Source organism: Crocodylus siamensis, chromosome 15 (genome assembly GCF_052110815.1).
Source record: "Crocodylus siamensis isolate JL-2025a chromosome 15, ASM5211081v1, whole genome shotgun sequence".
Classification (NCBI taxonomy): domain Eukaryota; kingdom Metazoa; phylum Chordata; order Crocodylia; family Crocodylidae; genus Crocodylus; species Crocodylus siamensis.
This window is the reverse complement of record NC_143409.1, coordinates 39,922,118-39,945,556: the sequence shown is the minus strand read 5'-3', so window position 1 is coordinate 39,945,556 and position 23,439 is coordinate 39,922,118. Positions and strand designations below refer to the sequence as shown.

Here is a 23,439-nt window from a genome sequence, read left to right as displayed (position 1 = left end):
TTGGCAAAAAGACATTTAAAATACAGCTGCTGTTGTCACTGCCAGACAGCATTGCCCTCCTGCCTAACAGCCGCTTGCGACTAAAAGCAGAACATATACCAGAGGAAAGGAAGAAAAGGCAGGAAACAGCAGAGTGAACCGTATGGTCAACCTGCCTCTGCAGTCTCTGGGAGAAGATGAAGCTAGCAACCTCCCAGTCTATAGGCCTAAGGAGCAAGGGGGTTGGGGGCAGGGGAATGACCCCATATTGCTGTGTAAGAAGTCACATAGCTACATTCTTCTGAAAGGCAACAGAAACAAAACATGATTTTCTGGTTGAACTAGATCAGGTTCCCAGAAGGTGCAGACACAAGATCTTTATCCTTTTGGAAGGCTTTTGAAGCAGGTCTTAGAGGGATTTTCCAAAGCACCTAGGAAAATAACTTCCAATGATTTCAACAAGCACCTCTCCCAACCTTCAGTACTTTAATATGGCCATATGTACAGAAGGTTTTATCTCCGTGAAATATAGACAGATGTGGGAACTTAAGGATAGCTTTAAATTATATTCTAATAATAATAATGGGATCTTTAAACATCTAAGTGTGCCCCTCATCATTCTGCTGGGAAAACACATAACTCTGCTAGTTTTAAGTGAAGGTCTATTATCACTTCAAGCAAGAATTGTGGATGTGGTTTTAAACTCATCTTTTCTTCTTGGGGCCCCGTTAATATATTGAAGTCAACTATAAACACTCATCTTGTTCACTCTCTTAGCTAAAGTGATGCCACCAAAGATGACAGAGAAATAGGCAGTGTCCTAAGGACTTAGAGGGAATAGGTGTATTAACCTGGGATCTTAAACAAGGCCTTACAGGTTCTTTTAAAAGTTGGAAAAAGTTTAAGACCTCTCATTTTTTTAACTGAGAAGTTAATGGAGACTGGGTCTTTTCACAGACATGTGGTAAATTATCTACTAGGTGCCCCTTAATTAATGATTAACAGAGAGGAAAAAAAATCAAAATCAAGAATTATAATTCTATTGAAGTGATGTTGTTGTTGTGATGGTCCAGAAAATAAATTGGAGAGGCAAGGAATTTTGTAGGTGATATCTTTTTTTGGACTACCTGCATGGTTGGGACAGACTCAGACAAGCTTTCAAAGTCCTTGCTTCAAGACTTTAGCAATGTAATATATTCTATGATTCCAGAGATTAGATTAGTTTTATGTACCACTCTGTTTTTAAGTTACAAAGAAATTCAATTTCACTCTAATATGTATCTATTTTATACAAGAAGCTTTTTTTCACTACCAATACTTTCAAGATCTTCTCAGGAAATTGTGAGCTCCCCTTCCTACAGACCAGAAGGCTCTGCTGCTAGACAGAGAGAAACCATGTCTCTTATTTGGCAGCAATCTCGGACAGTGCTAATAACCAAACAGTATGTCTGTTTTGCTCAACATAGTAATTATTCATGTTGTCTCAAGAACTGTTGGATGAGGAAGAGGAGAAAATGGATACAATACTGTCCTTGCCAAAGGCATCCGCTTTTCACTTCAGGTCCTTATCCAGTTTGGAACATACCTTCATGCTAATCACACTGCGGCTGGTTAAAAAGGTAGGGTTTGCCCTAAGCCTGAAAGATGGACTAAGCAGCACTTTATAAATTATAACGATCACACCCACTGCAGCAATGAGATGCAATGCTCTTCTCCAGCCAAGTTCATTGCTGAAGATTAAATCTCGTTTGGTGTGCTCACCTCAGCCTTCCTCCCAGGAGTGAAGATGGATTTCCCTGTCTTTAATATCCATAGAGCAGTATACATCAGACAGACAGATGGTGAAAACTTTTTCTGCATTTTCTAGGCCAGAAACCAGGCAGGTAGTGAGGGTTAATCTCAATGTGTCTAAAGAAACTAAGTTTACATGATCTTCTGGACTCAATGATCTTCCAAGGTCCCTTCCAGCCCTCATGTCTATGAAATCTATAAATTTTGGCTTAGCTGGGCTACCAGCCAGCCCACAGCTTTGCTAATACTTCATGATGGAAGATACTGAACAATGGACTTTCACCACAATTTTTGACCAGAACCATGCCTGGGGGAAGACCCCAACTTCACACAGATGCAAGTGTCTTCCACAGAGGTAGAAAATGAGTTCAGCTAAGCTTGGAAAGGCCTCATTCAAAAGCTTGGTGTACGGATCGGCATATGTGCACAACATTAAGATGCAGAACTTGAACAGAATTGGGTTGTTCCCTCCAACTGTGCTGCTAATTATTCTACTTGTAATGCTTCTGAACTACACATTGAGACACTTGCCTCATGGACCATTTTTTAAACTCTTTAGAACCCAACACACCTAGAAAGGAAGAGAAGAACGTGAAGTTGAGTTACAAAGCAAGGAATCCCATGGCCTTAGGTTCTACGAAGACTGAATGCTGATGACACAAGAATTTCTGCTGTTCTGTGGCTGAAAAGACACTGTCCGAGACTCCCACAGCGGGGGTTGCAGAAGGAAAGAGTGGCTGGTTGTGTTTTTTTAAACTTTGGGAAAGTCTTTTTTGTTCATATTTTGATGAGGAGGCAATTCCACATGGCCTAAGGCAGGAAGAGGGCTCACTCCTTTTGGGCAGCAGCCAACAGAACTGATGAACATTCCCCCCAAAAAGGTATGCTGAGATCAAGGTGGATTAAAAAAAAAAAAAAATCAATGATTTTTTAATTTTAAATCAGATTTTATTTAATTTTTAAATTTTTTTTGTTAAGATGCTTTAAAAAAAAACACACCCTACATAAAGATAGTTTTAATTTATGTTAGAGCTCAGAGAAATCATCATGTAATAGGGGTTATAACGTCTAATTGTATACCATTTGAGACAATATATTCATGTAACTTTTTTTTTTTAGAAAAGTTTTATAAATATGTCATAACAGGTCATGGACTATATTAGGGGCCCAATTTGATGGGGTTCCCAGAGGGTCCTCTACAGATTAGTAAAGAAAAACACTCTACCCAATGGAACTTGGTGCTCAGTCTAAGAGATTTCATAGATTTCATAGACATTAGGGCTGGAAGGGAACTCGGAAGATCATCAAGTCCAGCCCCCTGCCCGAAGGGCAGGAAGTCAGCTGGGGTCGTAGGATCCCAGCAAGATAAGCATCCAATTTGCTCTTGAAGGCGTTCAATGTAGGTGCTTGAACCACCTTTGATGGCAGGCTGTTTCCAGACCTTGGGGGCTTGGACAGTAAAGAAATTCTTCCTTATGTCCAGCCTGAAACAGTCTTGTAGTAGATCATGACCGTTCGACCTCGTCATCCTTTGGGCGCTCTGGTGAACAAACATTCCCCCAGGTACTGGTGGTCACCCCAATAAACTTATAGGTGGCCATCAGATCACCCCTGAGCCTGCACTTTTCTAGGTTAAAGAGCCCGATGGCTCTCAGCCTGTCGTCGTAAGGTCTGCTTTCCTGACCTCTGATCATGTGCGTGGCTCTTCTCTGCACTCTCTCAAGCTTCTCCACATCCTTTCTGAATTGTGGAGCCCAAAACTGGATGCAGTACTCCAGCTGCGGCCTCACCAAGGTTGACTACAAGGGGAGAAGGACATCCTGGGATTTGCCTGAAAAGCATCTATGGATGCAAGCCAGCGTTTTGGTTGCTTTACTAGCTGCAGCATCGCATTGCAGGCTCATGTTCATCTTGTCATCAATAATGACCCCCAAATCTCTTTCTTCTGTAGTGCTAGCCAGCGTAGCACTGCCGAGCCTGTAAGGATGCTGCAGGTTTTTTTCCCCCCCCAAGATGGAGAAAGGTGCATTTTTCGGTGTTAAACACCATGAAGGTTCTTGTCCGCCCATTTGCTGAGCCTGTCCAGGTCACCCTGGATCACCCGCCTGTCTTCTGGTGTGGATGCTTTGCCCCAAAGTTTGGTGTCATCAGTGAACTTGGCCAGTCTGCTCCTGACTCCAATGTCCACATCATTAATGAAGGTGTTGAACAACATGGGTCCAAGAATAGAGCCTTGGGGGACCCCACTGGTCACAGGACACCATGATGAGTGACCTCCATCAATTACTACCCTCTGGGTTCCGACCATGGAGCCAATTTCTCAGCCAGCGGATCATGGTGGACCCAAGCCCACAACTGGCTAGTTTTGCCAAGAGATAATCATGGGATACCAGATAGAAGGCTTTTTTGAAGTCAAGATATACAACATCAATCTCTTCTCCCTTGTCCAGGTGATGTCACCTGGTCGTAAAAGGAAATGAGATTGGTCAAGCAAGACCTACCGCAACAAACTCGCGCTGGCTATCCCTTAGGATGTTGGCGTTGGGCTGTCCATTAAGGATGGCTTCTTTAATAAACTTTTCAAAGATCTTCCCCAGGATAGAAGTCAGGCTGATGGGCCTATAGTTAGCCGGATCCACCTTCCTCCCTTTCTTGGGGGATCCCAGTAAGCATCACTATGATGCTTAGTTTCAGTTCTCAAACTGTGCATGTCTCTCCAGAATAACATCCTTGTTAACAGCAGTATATGGAAATGAGAGATAACAGACCTGATTACATACCTATCAGCCCTATCATCTCTCTGCAAGTTTGTGTACATGGAGTCAAGCCCTTACCTCTCTTTAAAAGTGCAAAGTTTCACAAAGTTAAGGGCGGGGGGGTAGATCCAGGCAATGAGTAGGAGTCTGGAGATAAATGCAAGGAAGGAGAGGTAATAGAAACAAGAGAGAAATTTTGAGTAGGATATTCCAGAAGTCTCAAGGGATACATTTCTGAGTATAGCTGCTCCACTGATTTAAGATCTAGTGAGGGGATAGTATGATAGGAGGGAAAACCTATCATGGTAGCAGGCTTGCCAGGCTGTAAGAGAGACCCTGTTTGGGATATTTTAATGAAGGTTATATCAAACAACAAGAATGAACTTGTAGAAAACAAAATTTAAATTGAGGCTTCCTGACTGAGACAATGAAAGATTTTGTCCCTTCTGTATCACCCTTAAACAGCAGGGAGGGGAGTATACCAGTGGCAAGCGTGTCCATCAGCAGCAGTGGGCTGCAAACCAAAATGGAAATGTTAAACAACAGTGACTGAAGTGGAGTGGCCAAATAAATAAACAAACAGCCACAGAATTGCACAGAAGGTCATCTAGTCACTTCCACAACAGCCTGCAAGAGCTGCTTCCCATAATACAACCCAGTCTCAGGTGCTTCACTAAGATCCAAGTTTAATATTCCCCTAAATTCCAGAACCTGAAAGCTGCTTTCCTATGGTTAACATACTGGTTTGATCCCTTTTATTCCTAGCTGCTTGTCCATAGCTTTAACTTGTCATTTATAAAACATCTGTTCCTCTCCTAAACTGAGATTTACCCGATTTAGACCTATCATGTCCTTTTATCTTTTCTAGTAAGTCAGTCAGTTCAGCCCCTTAACTGCTTAAAGTAACAGAAAATCTCCCCAATGTATTGTTATTTTTACACACAGCTGAATAAAGAGGATCTATTGCCTCCCTGCTCTGAGACAAAGCTTTTTCATATGAAACCTAACATTACATTACCCTTTTCTGCTACCATATTAATCAGGATTACGAATTATAATAGGCGCATATCTGGCAATTTACATGCCCACGCTACTAATAAACTGCTTTGATTTAATGCAACATGGAATGATATATTGCACAAATGGCAGATGGGGCCACATTTTCAAAGAGCTCATCATCTTTTGAAATATTTGATTTTCAAAGAACTCTTCTGACAAATCTGTTCCTCAATGCCACATGCACTTTGAACATGTAGCATGCCAGGAGACGGGTTCTCCGCTGTTTTCAGCTTCTATTTCAGATCTAACCTTGACCCAGGTTAGAACAGCCTCAGGGTTGTTCTAACTGCTTCCAATTAAGACCTCCAAAGAACCATATCCCTATGGGGCATCGTCAGCATGTACCACACAGAGTCATCATTTCCCCTTTTGCACAGAAGCTGGCTTTATGCCCATTGAGAACTCCCCCATACTGAGGGTACCTTCTCCAGAAGATCTGTACTGTCCTAGGGATTCAGAGAAAACAGATGATGAAAGAGAACCAAAAAAAAAAAGTTGTAACAAGAACATTCATTTTGCACTTAAGCACTCGGGTCAGGTTATACCGAAGTCAAAGCTATATATATGTGCAGCCTTAACTCTGTTCCCTTGTCTATAAGCAAGACACAGTTACATAAATAATACTCTGTTAAGATTTGTTAGAATTTGTATTGTAAGGTGAAATGTGTCATTGCCTAACCTTTTCATCATCTTCTAAACCTGGACCAAAGTTTTCATACTGGGGTGCCTAAAGCCAGGGTCTAAATACAAGCAGGTGACCTTTTAAAGGCAATGAGGATCTATGGATCTGAAGTGGAATTTGTAGGTTCTAAGCATTTGGGGGTGGGCGGGTAGTGGTGATTATGTGACTCGAAGTCTAGGAGCCTAAATATAATCCTAATTTTTGGAGGGGGAAAAAAAAACAAACTATCCAATATGTATCTAACAGAGGAAAGGGGGAAACTTCTGCAGTTCAGAGCTTGGCAATTCATTCTGTACTGCATTATTGGTCTTATACACACAAAAATTAGAAGCAAGCCAAGGCCCTCCGTAGGCTCTGCACCTAAAGTCTAGGGAAAGGATTCTCAACTAGGGTGTCATGGCATCCTGGGCTGCCTTGAGATCCTTTCAAGGGTGTTGTGGGGTGCTAGGCAATGTTAGCACTACTAGGTATGCCAACAAGATTCACATGATAAACCTAGAGAGTTCAAACAGGAATCCATGGTGCCAAAAGTGTTCAGATCTGTTGTGGCCTTTCTGGATTCTTTACAACAGAAAAATTGTTCAATTATTTTCAATAGGCTAGAAAATGGGTGAAAACCAGGAGCAGGCATTTTCCAGGGGTCCCTCAAGCCTATCAAGGGGCGCGCCTTGAGTAAAAAAAAAAGAAAGAGCCCCACTTGTTTCTGGCAAAATCCTGGGATCACACAGCCTCTGACAGAAATAATGGAAGTACTGCAGCAGCATCTGAAGTGTTTAAGTGTTGGGTTTAACTGAATTAAGCAAGTAAAGGAATAATATAAACAGTGAAGCTGACTTCAGTTACTTACTTTACATTAGAGGCAATTTATTTTATGCCTACATTATCATTTTTGACACCTTCCAGTGCTAACACTGCATTCCAATGAAGACAGCAGAATGAAGAGGACAGTTTACGCTTCTCAGCTTTCATTTCTGTTTTTTCTACAAACTCAGAAAGGCAACACAGAATCATTTCCTACTTGGTTTGTTTTCCTGGTCTTCTTCATGACCACATGGGCTATTTTGAAGAAACAGCCCAAATTCTTTAACACAATTCTGCATCAGGAGGTTAAAAATGGCACTGCAGCACCATATGCGCAGCTCTAAGATTAGTAATTTTCAGTCACTGATTTTATACATATCTTTGCACGTCATGTAAATGGCCCATCCTAATACATTTTGCATACCAAACACTTCACGAGATAAGTTTTGCTTTGTTTTCTCCACCTTCCAGATGACATAAGTAATCTCAAACAGAAGGGGGACAGAGGTTATTCTCAACTTGGAATATTTCTTATTTTGAGCCAAATAAGTAATCTTAACCTTTTCAGAAAATGAAGTTTTTCCCAGAGGTTACCTTCCATTTTCTGAGCATGGATAATCTGTATGAGTGGGCAAGGGTTAGAAGAGGCACTGACAGTAAACCTTCCAACTAAACTCTAGATGTAACCCCAATTACAGAGACTACTCTCTCTCTCTCCATAATAAAAAATGTTTATGCAGAGATTTATTTTATGTAACCATACAAAATTATTTAGGCTCCTGTTGCATAAGAAATCTTGTTAAGCGCATTTTAATGAAGAATGGGATGCTACGGTATCTGCCCCAAGTCAGAGCAAATACTTGTCAGACCAGGACTAAACACCAGTCTCAAAGACCCAGATCATGTTATGTTACAGCAGAGGGCTCACCAGCCAAGCCACCTCACTTCTCTGCATAGTTTCCCTCATTGGTAACAGAGGTCTAATGAGATGGCTTTGGACTTCCCTGGCACATTCATTCATATAACCCATTTTGAAAATTACAAGTTTATGGTATTGCTATTTCACAGTGGTTATTAAATAAGACCTATTCTCAAAACACAGATTGGACCAATTTCTTAGAGTGATGTTGGTATAGACAGTGGTTTAATTTTTAGTTCTGGAATAGCTTGGGGGAAGATTTTTCAAAGGCCTGGGTATATTTAGGGTGCAATTTATTAGTTCTCCTCAGGCTTTGGAAAGATTTCAATATTATCATGGTCAAAGTAGAGGAGTTCAGGGGAACAAGCCTTTGACTACCTTAACATTGTTCTGTATAAATGGAAAGCAAGAACATCCAGAAATTCACGGTGTGGTTTTAACTTAACATTATGTATCCCTATGGATTTTGATGTGACCGCTACAGTGATTTTTATAACCAAATATTTTTGGAACCTATCAGAGGTCATGCTGCATGTTACGTAAGCCAGGCAGGTCAAATTTAGCATTTAACGATTCAACTGATTTTGCAGGCCCTGTAAACTCACTCCTTGCTACTCTAACCACAGAATGGCCAGAGTGTCCAATATTTGTCATCATATCCAGGAAAGGAAATGGAAAGGTAGATGAGGGGAAGAGTAGCCCAGCAGACTCCAAATTAACTCAGGCACATTCCTCCTGGGGTCACAAAGTCCCTAACTGTCCTACATCTATGAGCCAAACAAGCTGGAAGAAGAAAAGCTGTACCTCTTGTGGAAGAGAACAGGCTCTCTGGAAGCCAAAGGCAACCACAGGAACCCCAGAATCATGTCAAAGCCTAGACTTCATGGCTCACACTGTGGACTGTAGGACAGAATGGTCACAATGCCTCTGCAGGCTGGGGGCTCGGGCCCCACCTCAGGCAACTAGGTTTTCAGCAACCTCAGACTTCACTCCTTACACTCTCCTTATTCCAGGACTGCAAAAGCAAACTTCACTGATAGCAAAGATGGCACTAAGCACCTAGACATGTCCCTCAAAAGGCTCACTGTTTCATCACCAAGCTCAGAGCTTCAGCAACCACATAGCGAAGCACATACACTAACCACTGTTTGCAAATTCAAAGGAAGAAACTGCTTCAGAGCTTGTATACATGGAGAAGTCCAGAATGAATGTTCCATGCTAGTTCCCTGGGTGGATGGGCCCACACCCCACTAGAGTACCTTCATACAGTTTACCTTAATGGGTCTGAGTGGACTAAGCTAAACAGCAAAGATGCCCCAGGAGCAATCAGCACGTCCATGTCCAGAACAGCTAGTGTGCTGTACACTGCACTACCTTATTTCATAGCAACTCCACTATGGAGGAAAGCCCCAGCTATACTTGTCCCTGGATAAGTTGTCCCTGTGTTTGTCCAGAAACAAAAAATCCCAGATTGGCACATACATCGCCTTTCTAATACAAGGTTTAGTGAGCAGCTGAATACAGTGCCACTTTTCTGCCCCCAATTCAATGATGCAGTCCTAGGATAACTGTAGTGATACAGTTTGCACTATTCTGGAATAAACTGTAACTACCTCTTGCCCAGGGAATTTTTTTTAGCATTTACCCAAGGAAAAGAATCATGGATTTCTATAAGACAGTACTCTGTACCAGCACAAAATGGAAACATGTATCAGGTTACCTACTTTTTTTTTTTGCCTGAATTGAAACACCTGTAAAGTTGATAACCCTATGTACCAGTAAGTTAGGAAAGTGAGTGACTTTAAGTTTGTAAAGAACTTTGAGATTTACTTTTTTTGGCTAACACACATACTATAAAGAAAAAAGTTCAACCTAACCAGGTAAACTGTACGCTAGCATCTGCCTGATCAAGAACATGAAGCAACTGCTGAGAGGCTGGGAACGAGACAGATGACTAGTTCTCTAGACCCATAAATTGCTATTTCTATGAACTCTCCTGGCCCACTTAATTTCACTTACAGCTGAAAGCTACTACTCTCATCTGTCTCCAATGATTGTTCAGAGTTCCTAGGCAGCTCATGACTCATTCTAATTTCAGGGTGGATTTGTACTGCCCATAAACTTTATGATTTCTGTTATGAAGGAACTCAATTTCAGAAAGCTGCTCAAAGTTAAAAAGCTATTAACACTGAGCATCATTTTTTCATATTTGTACATTTAATTTTAGTAAATACAAATGTCTAGTTAAGAGTCTAGCCACTTGCAAATTCAGTTCAGGAAATTTGGGCCCTGAAGTTGGTAATAGCCATCTTCTTAAGCTATGGAAGTTATGCCATTGGTCTTGCTTGAGAAGAAAATCTATACTGCTAAATACACAGAATTTCTATGATAGATTCACTTATTAAATAGACTGCTGATAAAAACCAAACAGTTATCTATATGCCAGCAGTAAATGGTTTATTAGTTTCTCTCTGAATTTTCACAGAAGTGTTACACAGTCCCTATTTAGAAGACAAAATGTTGGCATTCTTCATCCAAGTCATTTTACACACGCTAGAAAGATTCCAGTGTGTAGAACTACTATATAGCAACAGGGTACAAAATTTAGACGCACAGCACAGTAACACTGTTCAATAAAAGACTATTTTTAACAAAAATTATCCACTAACTGCCCTGGATGGGGAGACAATTGCTGTCTGTTTTAGTTGCCGATTTCTGCCAAGGTGCTTTTTATACACACTTCCACACAGACAGCAAGTTTGAATACAGAATTGGAGAAAACATAATAAGCAATGAATGATTTACACACATGCCCAAAACAAAGAGACAAACATTTTTAAAAGAAATGAATTAAGTTAATTTTCAGGTCCTTGAGTCTCTTTGCCAAGTTGTAGTTAGTTTAACGGTTGCATTGTCCTATTGTTTAAAAAAAAAAAAGACGAAGATCTCCCTTGTTGCTAACTGAACCCCACATAAATAAAAAGGGAAATTAGTTGATCGAGAGGGAAGACTGTGGCCCTGATTCCACACACAGTGCTTATTAACTGTACAAAATATACATACTGGAAAGGCAGAAAATATTTTTCCTTTTAGTCTTTCAGTGATAATAGTCTCATATGGCATCAGAAACAATAACAGGACTTAGAATCCAACCTTCTGTCTGACAAGCTAAGTTGTAAACATACAGTTTCAATTTAAGTTTCAAAGGCCAAGAAAAGTTTCTTCCTACACAAAGGGAGCATTTTCCTTCCTGAAGTTACTGAGTGGGAAGAGCTTGTTTTCTCCACACAGGGATATTGCTTTGGAAAGCCTGTAACACTTCCACAAACTGTCACAAAAACATGAAGAGTTATGAAAAAAAGCTACTGACTTCACCAAATGGTGCACAGAATTTCCATAATTTGTTAATGCATTTGGAGCTGACTCAGTACAAAACAATTCCCAGGCTGTTCCTCATCTGCTATTCATGCCCATTCATCTATCAGTTCCAAGACATCTTCACTCCTTTCCTGCACCGCACTTCTCAAAGCTGCATCTGAAGCTACTCACCATCACAAAAGCTGCCACAGTTCCAGAGTTCTGCTACCTTTGGAGAGATCCTCTACTCAGCGAGAGTTTGCACTCAGACCTCCTCTCCCAGCATTTTAAAGGGTTTAAGTATGCACTAAAGTCACCCTTCCTACAAAGCAACTCAGTGATCTTTGCCCAGGTCACTCCTAGGAACAGCAGAAGATTACATTTTCTGGGAATCAAACCTCAAATAGGAAGAAAAAAGAGTAACAGCATTTGAAGTGGGGTGGGGGGAAAGATAACAATCCCCATTTTCTCTAGGCATCCATCCAGGTTTTTATATTGGCCACCCTGCATAGTACTTAAGTGCCTCTCTGTTATTTCCAAAAAAAGATGTGCTCACAATCCTGTGCAGCCCAGCTCATCTGAAGATCTCAGGGGACTTCAGAGCCAGTTTCAGGCAGGTTTCCCTGTTGGCATGTTGCCCCTTTAAAGCCTTCTAGCATTCTTCTCTATGGGCACCACATAAACTTGTTGGAAGGAGAGAGGTAGGTAGCAGTGTTAGTCTAAAGTCAGGCAGAAGGTAGGGTAGGATGGCACTTCAGAGATTAACTAGCTCAAAGGAGGAACAAGCTTTTGTGAACAACAACCTGTTTTGTTGTGCTGGAGGAAGGAAACTGTTGCCTATGTAAGCTTATGCCTCTTTGAGCTAGTCAGCATCTAAGGTGCCACCCTGTCCTACCTTCTGCCATAAGCTTGTTAGATATCAAGTTTGTTAACTAAGGATATATGCAGCATTGCTAAAAACGTGACAGGAAGGCAGCAACAGATTTGTGTTGCCCAAATTATGACATTCTTGTTCCTTATAAGATTGTTTTAGCTAATATTTATTCCTTCCTTTCACTACTCTGACAGTCTAGATAGGCATGATTAATTCCACTTCCCCTAAAGCATTACACACCAGAATGCCACTTATATGCACGGCGGTGCAGTTCATTTTTTCAGAATGCTAGAGATCGTTAAACTAACAAGCACAGGTGAAGGGTGATTTTCAAACCTCATAACTCTCACACATTTTCAGTGGGGTGCTGAAAGATGCTCGCTGTCCTTTCTGTTAAATTTCATCTTATTAGCTCAAGGTTTTTTTTCCCCCCAAAATGCAAGAACTAAAATTCACATTTTTTTTTAAATAATGGCAAAACATATTTTGCTGACATCTATCATTTGTATTCTGGTGGCACTACAATGCGATAGCCACCGTCCATCCACACACACACACACACACACACACACTGCCCCAGACTCCCAATTTTTTACAGTCCAAGGCAGAGACAACAGAGTAGGAGAGAGGGTCACGCATGCATCCTATCCACAAACCATGGCCTGTATTTCGCATGCTATATGATATACAAGTCTTGTTAACCAATCACTCTGGATGTGCGAGTCTGTCTTCCAACTCCAAAGAAGTCTGAACATAAAGAAATAAAAACACACCAAATTTATTCCACTGGAGGGATTCAATAGAAAATCTAAGTGCTGGGTTTAGCCATAAGGAGATGGACAGCAGGTGTATATATTTTTGAAATGGGGAAAGCCAGTCAGATCTGCACAATGGAAGTTAGGGGTTTTTGCAGAAAAAAAGATGGTCAGGGCTGCTGGGATTTGGGCTGGCCACACAAGCACATATCATTACTGCTAAAAGTGGTCATCCATGGAACAATTAAAGAGAACAAAACCAGTCTCCTTCGTGTTTCAAAGTTCCTGTCCCACTTAGAGAAATGAGGCAGTTTGCATCTTGCAGGGCTAGGGCTCAAGCCTACAGGCAATTCAGTTCACCCTCTATTCGTGTGTGTGTGTGCGTGCGCGCACCCCCGCACACATGCACACGTGTGTGTGTGCGCGCGTGTTCCAACAACAAAGGTAAGACCTTTCTATGTTTTGTAAAAGAAAGGTGAAATTCTGAAGCATGGTTTGACAGTAAATGATGGATTCTGTGACAATTCCATGGCTGTGAAATATGCACTGGGGAAAAAAAAAGAAAAAAGAGTGCCTGGCATATGAATTATACTAGGCATTTTACAAAATGAGACAGCGCGCTGATATGAAAAGCGTATGAAGTAAGGAGATTACAGGGAGAAAAAGATAAATGACAGGGACAAGAGTTATAGTTTAAAAAAAAAAACAAAAAAACCCCACCCGAACCCATCTTGGAGCAATTTAACCATTTGCTTTTGCTTCTATTCCCTTCTGCTTTTCAGCAGATTTCATGGAGCAGAACTAAAGGAGAAATAGCAGGAAAAAAGTAGACAAAGATGGAGCAGAAGAAGAGTGGGTTGAAAGCTTAGCATGACTGGTAGGTTGAGGCTGGTAGCAGGTAGTATGGGAGGCAGAGGGGATAGTAGAGACTAAGAAAGATAAACCAACAGACTTCAAAGAAACCATTTTTCTAGTCTATACGGACCTGCACAGGGAGAGGGTTTTGTACACGTTAAGATGATCAGGGGTGCCATGAGATCCTTTTAAGGGTGATGTGCAATATTAGATACATCCAGAGATTTCAAATAGGAGTCAGTAATGCTAAAAACATTCTGCTTTGTGGCCTTTCAGAGGTCTGTGCAACAGAACTGCCCTATTATTTTTCCATAGTCAAGAAACAAGTAAAAACTAAGAGTTGGTATTTTTCTGAGGGATGCCTTGAGTCTAACAAGGTTGAGAACCACTGAGCTAGTCTGACCATCATTCACAGGCCAAAGAACATCGTCCCCTCCCCAACACGGACCCTTAACGAGCCTACAACTTATGGCTGAATTAGAACATCTCTTAAAAAGACATCCAAACCGAACTGAAGGACTTGGAGTGACAGTGACAAAGTTTAACACTCTCAAAAACTTTTTAGCTGAACAAGGCAGAAGAAGATTCAATGACTGAAGCCAGTCACCAAAATTCAAATCAGAATGTAAATATACATTCTTATAGTTATGTCATTAATAATGGAAGAGGAAAGGATTTCTTAGGCTGATATCTTTTATTGGACCAACTATATAGTTGGGATACATTTATTAAGCTTTTGAATACAAGACATAAGAAATCCTTGCTTCTCCCATTATTAATGACAATATCTTTCATTTGAAAGCTTGTCTAACTTTATCCCCAACTACAGAGTTGGTCCAATAAACGATATCATCTTAAGACATCCTTGCCTCTTACATTATTTCTGGACCGTCACGGCTACAAAATCACTCTTACATTACATTAACAATGGGGACATTTAACCCTAGAGGTGAGACAGAGTGGTGGAGATATGCCATCTCCATATGCAGGCGTGGAGTTTATTTCTGAAAGGTTTCCTCTTACTCAACCATAAACCATTAGGCAGGAAGCACTAATACCTCGATGAACTCCGGCATGCGCAATGCTGAGCAACTGACTGGAGGGGCAAAGTGATTCTCACTGGCCTGAAAACCTACCAATTATGAATGTTCACTGTTAGAATCGTGAAGAGTGTGATGAAGTTATGAAATATACGTGGGTAACAAAGATTCTATAAAAAAAAAAGGAGCTCCAGGAAGCCACTCATCAGTGGTCATGCCTGTTATATGGGCTGAGTAAGGATATCACTGGAGAACAGAAGAGACACAGAGGCTGTAGGGAAAAGTGATGTGGGAGGGGCATTCATTATCTAATTTACTGGGATACAAAGTAGAACATTAGTGTACACAATACCAGGGGAGAAATATTGTGCTCTGTGGGAGAAGTGGTAGAGGCTCAAAAGTAGCCCAATGGGGACAGAAAAATCTAACTGCTGCCTAACCGTTATTAGGTTATATTAATTACTGATGTATTCAGCCAAGGAGGAGCAATGAACCATATACAAGCTAGTCTGTACTAAAACTAATCACTCTTCTCCAAATACAGATTGGCTAAGCTCCACATGTCTACAGGGTCTGAAGATATATCTCATTAATCCTCTGGCCTGAACCAGTCACTGAGGAATGCCATCTTCACAGAAAAGAGGCAGAGACAGTAATCTGACAAATGTTTAAGCAGATGGTGTGTGGGCTTTTCACGGATGAGATGCCAAACCCATGGAAGAGGCTCAAGCACCTAGGGTGACTTAAAATCTCTCTCACTGTGGTACCCACTACAAACAAAGAATGAAAATAAAGAATTTGGTCTCCTTTGCTGCAGCTGCCTGAAGCAACCCCACTAAAAGACAGAGCGTTCCTTCCTCAAGTTTGGTTACTAAATAATTAGTAAAGACATTCACCTGCATGTCAGAGGGTAAGAAGCAGAGACAGAGGCCAAACATGCTCTAATGAAAACAGTTTTAACTGCTGCAACTGTGATAAATGCCAGTTAAAAAAAATGGAGAACTATTTCAGGTCAGCTTCTTTCAGTTATGAAATTTTCAAGCCTAGAGCAGGTTTCTGTTATTAAAAGGATTTTATCTTTCAACAGGACATTTTGGATCTCAGCAAACAGCTAACATCCTAATAATTCAAAGGTCAGACTACTGACTTTAAATCCTGAGAGCCAGATGGACACTTTCAGAAACATCTCCCAAATCAGAGGAACTGGAAGAAGTCTGTAAAAGATATCCAAGCTAAAACAAAGGGAAAGGTAGTCTGTTACTGACATTCAGTCCTGGTCAGTTATGAAGCAGACCTAGAGAGAATCCAGAAAGAATACATCAATAGACCATGTATGTTATTCACCATAAACTCTGCTCACACAGTTTCCACAATGGAGGGTAAACTTTCCAAGTTATTTAGGTGCTGAGAAGAAATCCTTAAAGTTAATGAGATTTAGATTCCCAAATCACATGGGTGACTGGACATTATGGCTCAGGTGTACATTGTGTGGAGATGGCTGGATACCTCAGACACTGCCTAGCAAAATATGGCACCAGCATGGGACAATGAGAAGTTGAATCTCCAGCAGTGGCAAAGATTCAACAGACACAGCCAGAACAGAAGGGAGTGCTAGCCAGGCAGTGTAGTCACTTTTGCTTTCTATGCTGCTTTGAGGGAGTGATTCATGACTGACTTTGTTTTCTCCTCATTCTTACGGACATGGGTGGATGTATATGTGAATGGAAACCTGCAGATTTGGAGATCCAGCAACAGCACAGAATTTACAAAGAGAGCCATCCCACACTTCTCAACAGTTTACCTTTGGTTTGGAAGCATCTGCATGAACAGTCTCAGTACTGGCTTTTGAGGCCTTGGTTTGCTTTGGTATGAATGGCCCTCCTTAGTGCTCAGCAATATTGCATGGCTTCAAAAAAAATGATCGCCTTAAAACCACTCTCACACACTGGGCAGGAAGGCTGCTATTATCTGGATCCAAGAAAAAGTTATCAAGTGTTCTGATAACAATCACGTATCAGCACTCAAAAGACTTTATCCCACTTTCCCCATCAACAATCCAGGTCCTTCTCAGTCTTTTTAGCTAATAATGTTAAGGGTTTAACATGTATGAATATCATACCAGGCTCTTCAGAGATTTGCCTTGAACCTTGAAGGAAAAGCCACAGCAGGAGAACAGGTGGTGATGCCCAGAGGTTTTTAAGATAGAGGCCCAGATAGTGTCTCATGTGTCCAGCAGGTTTATCTGCTTGGGAGAGATTCACGTTAGGACTGGACATGACTTGGAGACTATCCCACAACTGCTTCAGGAACAAAGAGTCAGCATCCTGGATGGATTCAGGAAACAATTTAACTAAGCCCTCAGGAAGCTCATGATGCAGGTGCCTTGACTTCACAGGTGGGACTATGCAGATGACACTTCAAAGGAAAGCCTTAAAACACAAGGGGAAAGCCAATCTCTACTTCTTGGATGATAGGAGGCAAATTCTTTGGGAAAGGTTATTGCTGAGGCAAGGTTTTTTGCATCACTCTTCCTTTTCCCCCTGCCAAAGCAACGGATGCTGCAGAGTGGACTAGCTGGACCATAATATAGTCTTCTAGTTTCAGACAGTAGTCAGTATAGCAGAAATTAAGGCTTTGCATATTGGCAAGGGTCAGAGTCTAAAATATTGTTAATTGGAAGTGCTTATGTGCAAATATGCACTTTGTCCAAGCTGTGAACCAAAGGAAGAAAAAAATCAATTTCAGTGGTAGAAAAGGATGCTGGACACTACAGGGAAGCAGAAACCAGGCCTACAACTCATTTGTGATTCTCAGACATCCCCATCACACCCAAGACACCGAAGATGATGTGGTAGGTTTGCAGTGAGAGGTGAACATCTGCTTAACCTTTCCATGAATTTCTTCTGCTGCCAATATTGGTGCTGTTGCTGATAAGGGATCCATAGAACAGGGTACAAGACTGAAGAATATGCTGCCTCTTTTAGGTGAAAGATGGAAGCTGTACCTCTGCTCTGAATTAAAAAAAAATACAGGCACAAAGCAACTGATCTGATGTCCTTCACTTTTTCCAGTGTATCATCTGAAGAGACACTTCCCTATTACACTTACTTCAAATGAAAGGTTCTCATCTCAAATAAGGGTCTCAGCAGACAGAGGATTTCTTAATGAGTGCCTCTCATTCTGGTCTTGGAGCAGTTTAATACAAATTCCAAAGAGTCAAAAGTAGAGTTTGCTACCAACAACTACCCTACTAAGGGTATAGTGGCAACAGTTAGATATTATGATGTACAGTTTTGCTGTCTTCATTTGTAAATGTATATAACCAACAGCTGCTTTAAACCATTACGCAATTTTTTCTGCACACTGTTTAGATGTCACATTGTTTAAGCTTCAGAAAATACTTTTTAAAAACAAAAGGGTCACTACTACATCTTGCACTTTCTTACAGTACCAGTCCATGAGTATAGCTGAGGCTGAAGGCAAGTTACAAGGTATATTACAAGTGGAAATCACCCTTACATCAAGGCTGCCTCATCATCATAACACTTTTCAGTTGCTTACTTTAAACCTCAGCAACAGCAGGGAGGGCCAAACTTTTTGGCAGACTAGCCACAAATTAGCTCCACATCCTCCGCCAATGCCACTCTTATTCCCCTTTACCTACACCCCTACCTGATATGCTGCTCTTGTTTCTACTCCCTGAATGACTGTTGCTCTAATTTCATTTCTTGCTCTATCTGCTGCTGTGCTCCTTGAGTTGCTATGTGCCATACACAGAAGCTGCCCATACTGCTTGTGGCTTCTGTGCCACAGATTGGCCACTCCTGTCATGCCTTACTGCATTGTGAATGGCTTGAAGCCCAAATGCATCTCAGGTAGACTTTCCTCAGCAACCATACCACCACCTGCTTTCAGGGCAGACACAGAACAGTGAGGACCAAAATACTGAACAGCTGCTGCTCTTTTCACTAGTTACTATTCATCTTGTGCACCAAGTGAGGCATGAGTCTGAGGGGAAAAAAGTGCGAGCTTGTAACTGAAGATTACACACAGAAGGAGCAGAATTAGGTTACATCAGCTACCTTAGTTCTGGCATTCCTGACTGTTGAATGCTACATTTTAGTATCTTAATACTCATGTAAAGTACTTTTTCAAAAACAGAATTGGACATTCTTATGGCTTTGTAATACATGCTTAAAATAGAAACGTTCTACTTGCATTAGCATAGAAATCTCAAACCTATGCTGTTCTCTAGCAATACTAAAGATATACAGGTTAAGAAGCATTAAATTGCAAAGGTTCAGGGTTGGTATATTCTCCAAGGTATCCCAGCTCAAACACAAGCAGTTGCTCCTTTTGCATATGAATGGCAGTGCATTTTGAAATGGCTTCATAACATTCTGCTTGCTCGCTCATAGATTTTAGAACTACCAAAGCACACATTGCCCATGGGGCCTGTGCTGACACCAAACAACAGTCATGTTTTTTGGCTTCATGACACTAATCACAATATTTAAAGTTTAGCTTTTGAACAGAGTGACAGAAATCCCTCATCTTCCAAAACAAGAAGTGAAACGTGGGATTTCTCTTAAAATCCAAAGACAAGTTAATGGGACAGAAACTAAGCATGGAAAGTTTCAACCCAAGAGACCTGTATGAAATATAAGAGCACCTGAAAACACAGGCTTTGAATGAAAACTGCTTTGCAACCTTAACCTATATGGCCATGCATATGCCTGGTATAACAAGTCAAGCATTATTTGAGTTTATACTGAGTCATCTCCACATGTGCTCTCCTGTAAAGTGCCTGTACCAGTTTGTGTTTATAAAGCTACATTTATAAAACACCTTGACAAAAATATCCTCAGTGCATAATAAATGCTAAGCCCCCAATCCTGCAATTTGTTGAGCAGGGCATGAAACCTTTAACAAAGCTCTCAGTAGGCAAAGCAGGCCACCCACACACAATGAACTGCAAGGTAAGTGCCAAGAGTCTGCAATTCCTAAACCAGATACATCCATTTACTCTCTTGGATGTGTATACATATAGCACTCTCTACACCGAGAGAGAGAGAATTTTTCAGAACTGGATTTTCTTCAATTTCTGAATCAATTTTCTTTCTTTTTTTTAATTTACATTTTATTCTTAAAAGTAAATCTTTGTTTCTGAAATAATCTACTCCTGAAAATTTAACATGAGACTCTACTGTTTAGAGGGCACACGGGTTTCTCTTAGGCTAAAGGAATCACCATGTAAGTGCAATTCCTAAAGTCATAACAGACTGCACAAACCCCAGTAGATAAACTAATAAACACAACCTGCAAAAGGAGAGAACAGGCAGCAAGAAAACTGGAAGGAACCAGGGGGACCTTGAGAGAGAGGCGAGCAAGCATCAGCAGGACTGTAGACCACAATCTTAGTGGCTGTTAGTCTCGGAGGTCGAAGGGCAGAGGAAAAGGAGAGTGGTGCAGGGATTTTACTGTTCTTGGCAGAGACAAATGGGACCTCTGATTCAAAGAGAGATATAGAAACACATTAAAAACAACATATGTCTATTGGAAAAATAAGCAAAATCATAAACATAAGAATGTTCAAATAGTCTTATGGAAAAAGAAGTAAGAGTTATTTCTTGAAGCAACATGGCTTGCATGCTTTGTTAGATACATGAATATCATTGTCAAAGTGACTAAACAATCTATGGTTACGGTTCCCTTCTAATTTAAAAAAATCCCCAGATGAACACCTTAACCTTGAATAGTTTTATGTTAAGTCCTACTATGTCTATCTATCAATCTATAAAGTAGTTTACACTACTAAATATCTATCACTATTTGTTAGGTATTCATAATTTCATACCTGTATTTACCATGTTGCTTGCTTGCCATTAACACAGTAAATCAAATATTTAACACCCTCTGCAGTCTTCTGACACTGCTTACAGATATTTAGAATTACATCCAAACACTAATGAAAACATATAGTCAAAGTTTGAATTGATAAGGCTGTAGGTGAACCATGACCAGAAACAAATGTCTGGTGAAGCACGACGAACCTGGTTCTTTATTCAACTAAGCAATTGATTCACATGAGTCACCAAGTGAATCAAGTTACAACACAGGCAAAACCTCTAGTCCAGGCAGAACCCTGGAAAGAATGTAAGGGAACAGATGGAGACTGGAGGCCCAGACAAGTCAGGTCACTGAAGGTACCTACTGATTTGTTATGGATTCCTCCCTAGCTAAACGGCTACCCTTTCAGTATTGGGTGCAAGGGGAGTAGTTCTTTAGAATGCTTTTTCTAGCTGTTGAGCTACCATATTTACTGAAATCCAAGATGATAAGATTATCCGTGCCTGACAGTAAGTGTCAGGGAGTGGAGGGGGCAGAGGCTGTGGGAAGCAGGTGGGGACAAGGGAATCAGTGGTTTTAGGGGACAGGTGGCTGCTGTGACTAACTCTAACCCCAGGCCTGGGTTGGGGCCGGAGCTGCAACAGCTGCCTGCCCCCTAACTCACCATATACTCAAATCCCAGATGAGGGGCATCTTCCCCTCCCCCCACATTGAATGGGGGGGGACCTCATCCTGGATTTGGGTACAGAGGGTATTTATACTCTGGTGGTCATCACAGTAGAATGAGCTCCACTGCACCTTTAGCAGCAGGTAAGAACTATGCCGTGCTGGGAAGCAGGTATAGCAGCTTCCCTCGACATAACAGAGTGCCCTTGTCATTTAGAGCACAGAAAAGTCAGGATGCAATAAAAATCCTCCCAGAAAGAGGGTAAAAAGCCCCTAAAAAGCAACGTTACAGATATACTTTTAGAAAGAAAAAGAAAAATGCTATTTCTCTATAACATGGCCTGGGAGCACTGGGATGCATGTAGCTGGGGAAAGGCCTGGCAGGAATCTGATTGTTAGCCCATGAAATGATGCTGGGGGACCCCCGGTGGTGTCCCCCCCCCAGCCTGGCCTGTTTCTAATCCCAGGGAGATGCAGCTTTACCCATGTGACCTAGCCCAGGGCCAGACCCAGGCAAGTGCATCGGAGCACTCCCATCCATTTCATTCCTGCTCCACCCCATGGTTAAAACCACCTGCCTAGCAGCAGCATTTCTAATCAGGCAGCACTGAGGGCATCCACTGACTTCCTGGCACATTATCATCTACCAGATCCCTTCTGAGCTCTCCCTTGCACACAGTGCTAACAACCCTCTCGCCTTTTTAATGGTCTTGCCGTTTTACCAGGCCAAACTGCGTGCTGCTGCCAGGTTGCTGCTCCTGGCAAGGGAGCTCCTACTTCGCAGCCCTGCCGCCTGCTTCTAGCTGGTCCCAGCGACGGTCTATTCACTTTTGCTTCCATCTTAACCTGTGCAATGCAGCCCCCGGCCCCGGTTTGTGGTAATGCTGCTAGCTTCTTTCTAATGGTAGAAAACCAGGTGCTGTCACATGCAACGACGCCCCTCACCCTCTGTGCCCCCTCCTCCACATCCTAGACCTGCCCATGGCTGCGTCAAGGCCAAGTTCACGACCCCAGACCTCCCCCCCTCCCCAGGACGCGCTCCTGACCTCTAGCCTCGGCGGTGGGGGGGGCGGCGGGGCCGCTGTCCGGGGCGGCGGCGGTGGGGGCCGCCAGCCTCTGCCCCGCGCACATGGACTTGAGCATCTGGAACACGGCCAGCGGCGCCACGTTCATGCGCAGCAGGTCCAGCAGGATCCTGGGGAGGGGGGGGCAGAGCGGGTCAGCATGGTCCGGGACCCCCGCCCGGCCCCAGGACCCGCCGTGCCGGGACCCCCGCGCTCACTTGAACACTTCCGGGTCGAGGCCGCTGCCCGCCGCCTGCGCCAGCTCGAACAACTCCGCCTCCTCCGCCGTCAGCAGCTTCCGCCGCGACCGCACCGACACTGACGCCGCCTTCCCCAGGGCCGCATCCAGCCCCGCACCAGCCGCCGGCCCCGCCGCGGCCGGAGCGGACATGCTGAGCGCTGCTAGGCAACCACCCGGAAGCGAAAGAAACGTCACAACCCAACCTCCTCCTCCCGAGAGGGCGGAACAACACCTCGATCCGGCTTCCTCGCTGCTACTGAGCATGCGCAGGAGGGGAGGGTCGCGCGGGACTGTTTGATGTCCTCATAGTCATGCAGCGTGGACCGCCAGTCTCTGTGGGCCGCCTGCGGGTGGCGGCCGGCGGTAAACGTGGACCCCGCACCCCGATGGATCAGATGTTTAAAACACCCCGAAGGGGTGGGTCCCGCTGGTAGCTGTCGTCGCTGTTGCGTTCGCTGCTGGGGCGAGGGACGACCAGCACCCGAAGACATCAATTAAAACAGTCTTGGTCGGGGTAACGCGTTGGCGTCCGGCGCTCGATGTTGTTGGCGGCTGTCTAAAAGGCTAAAAGCTTAAAAGCGTAAAAAGCTAAAAGCCTAAAACCGCAATGGGGCTGCCACTGGGTAAGGCGACCAGTGCCTTAAAAACACCAATAAATTAAGGGGGACAACAAAAGAGAAAACAGGATGTGCCCGTGCGGGTCATAGGGTCAAAACCAGTGCTCCCCCGGGGCACACCGAGCAGAGCACC

General features: G+C 42.7%; 1 protein-coding gene across 2 annotated transcripts in view; it reads right to left on the bottom strand.

Annotated features, from left to right (window-relative positions):
• Positions 1-23,227, bottom strand: part of LOC149852403 (mitotic-spindle organizing protein 2B-like) — a 28,917-nt gene extending 5,690 nt beyond the window's left edge. Inside the window, exons 1-3 of one of the 2 annotated variants that reach the window (XM_090028972.1) lie at positions 22,667-23,227; positions 22,431-22,579; positions 20,188-20,376 (exon numbers count right to left, since the gene is read on the bottom strand). In XM_090028972.1, coding sequence (XP_089885098.1) covers positions 20,188-20,376; positions 22,431-22,579; positions 22,667-22,953 — 625 coding nt within the window. In that variant the 5' untranslated portion in view covers positions 22,954-23,227. The remainder of the gene's footprint in view (positions 1-20,187; positions 20,377-22,430; positions 22,580-22,666) is intronic. The other variant, XM_090028973.1, reaches the window with a different exon arrangement.
• Positions 23,228-23,439: the final 212 nt, after the last annotated feature.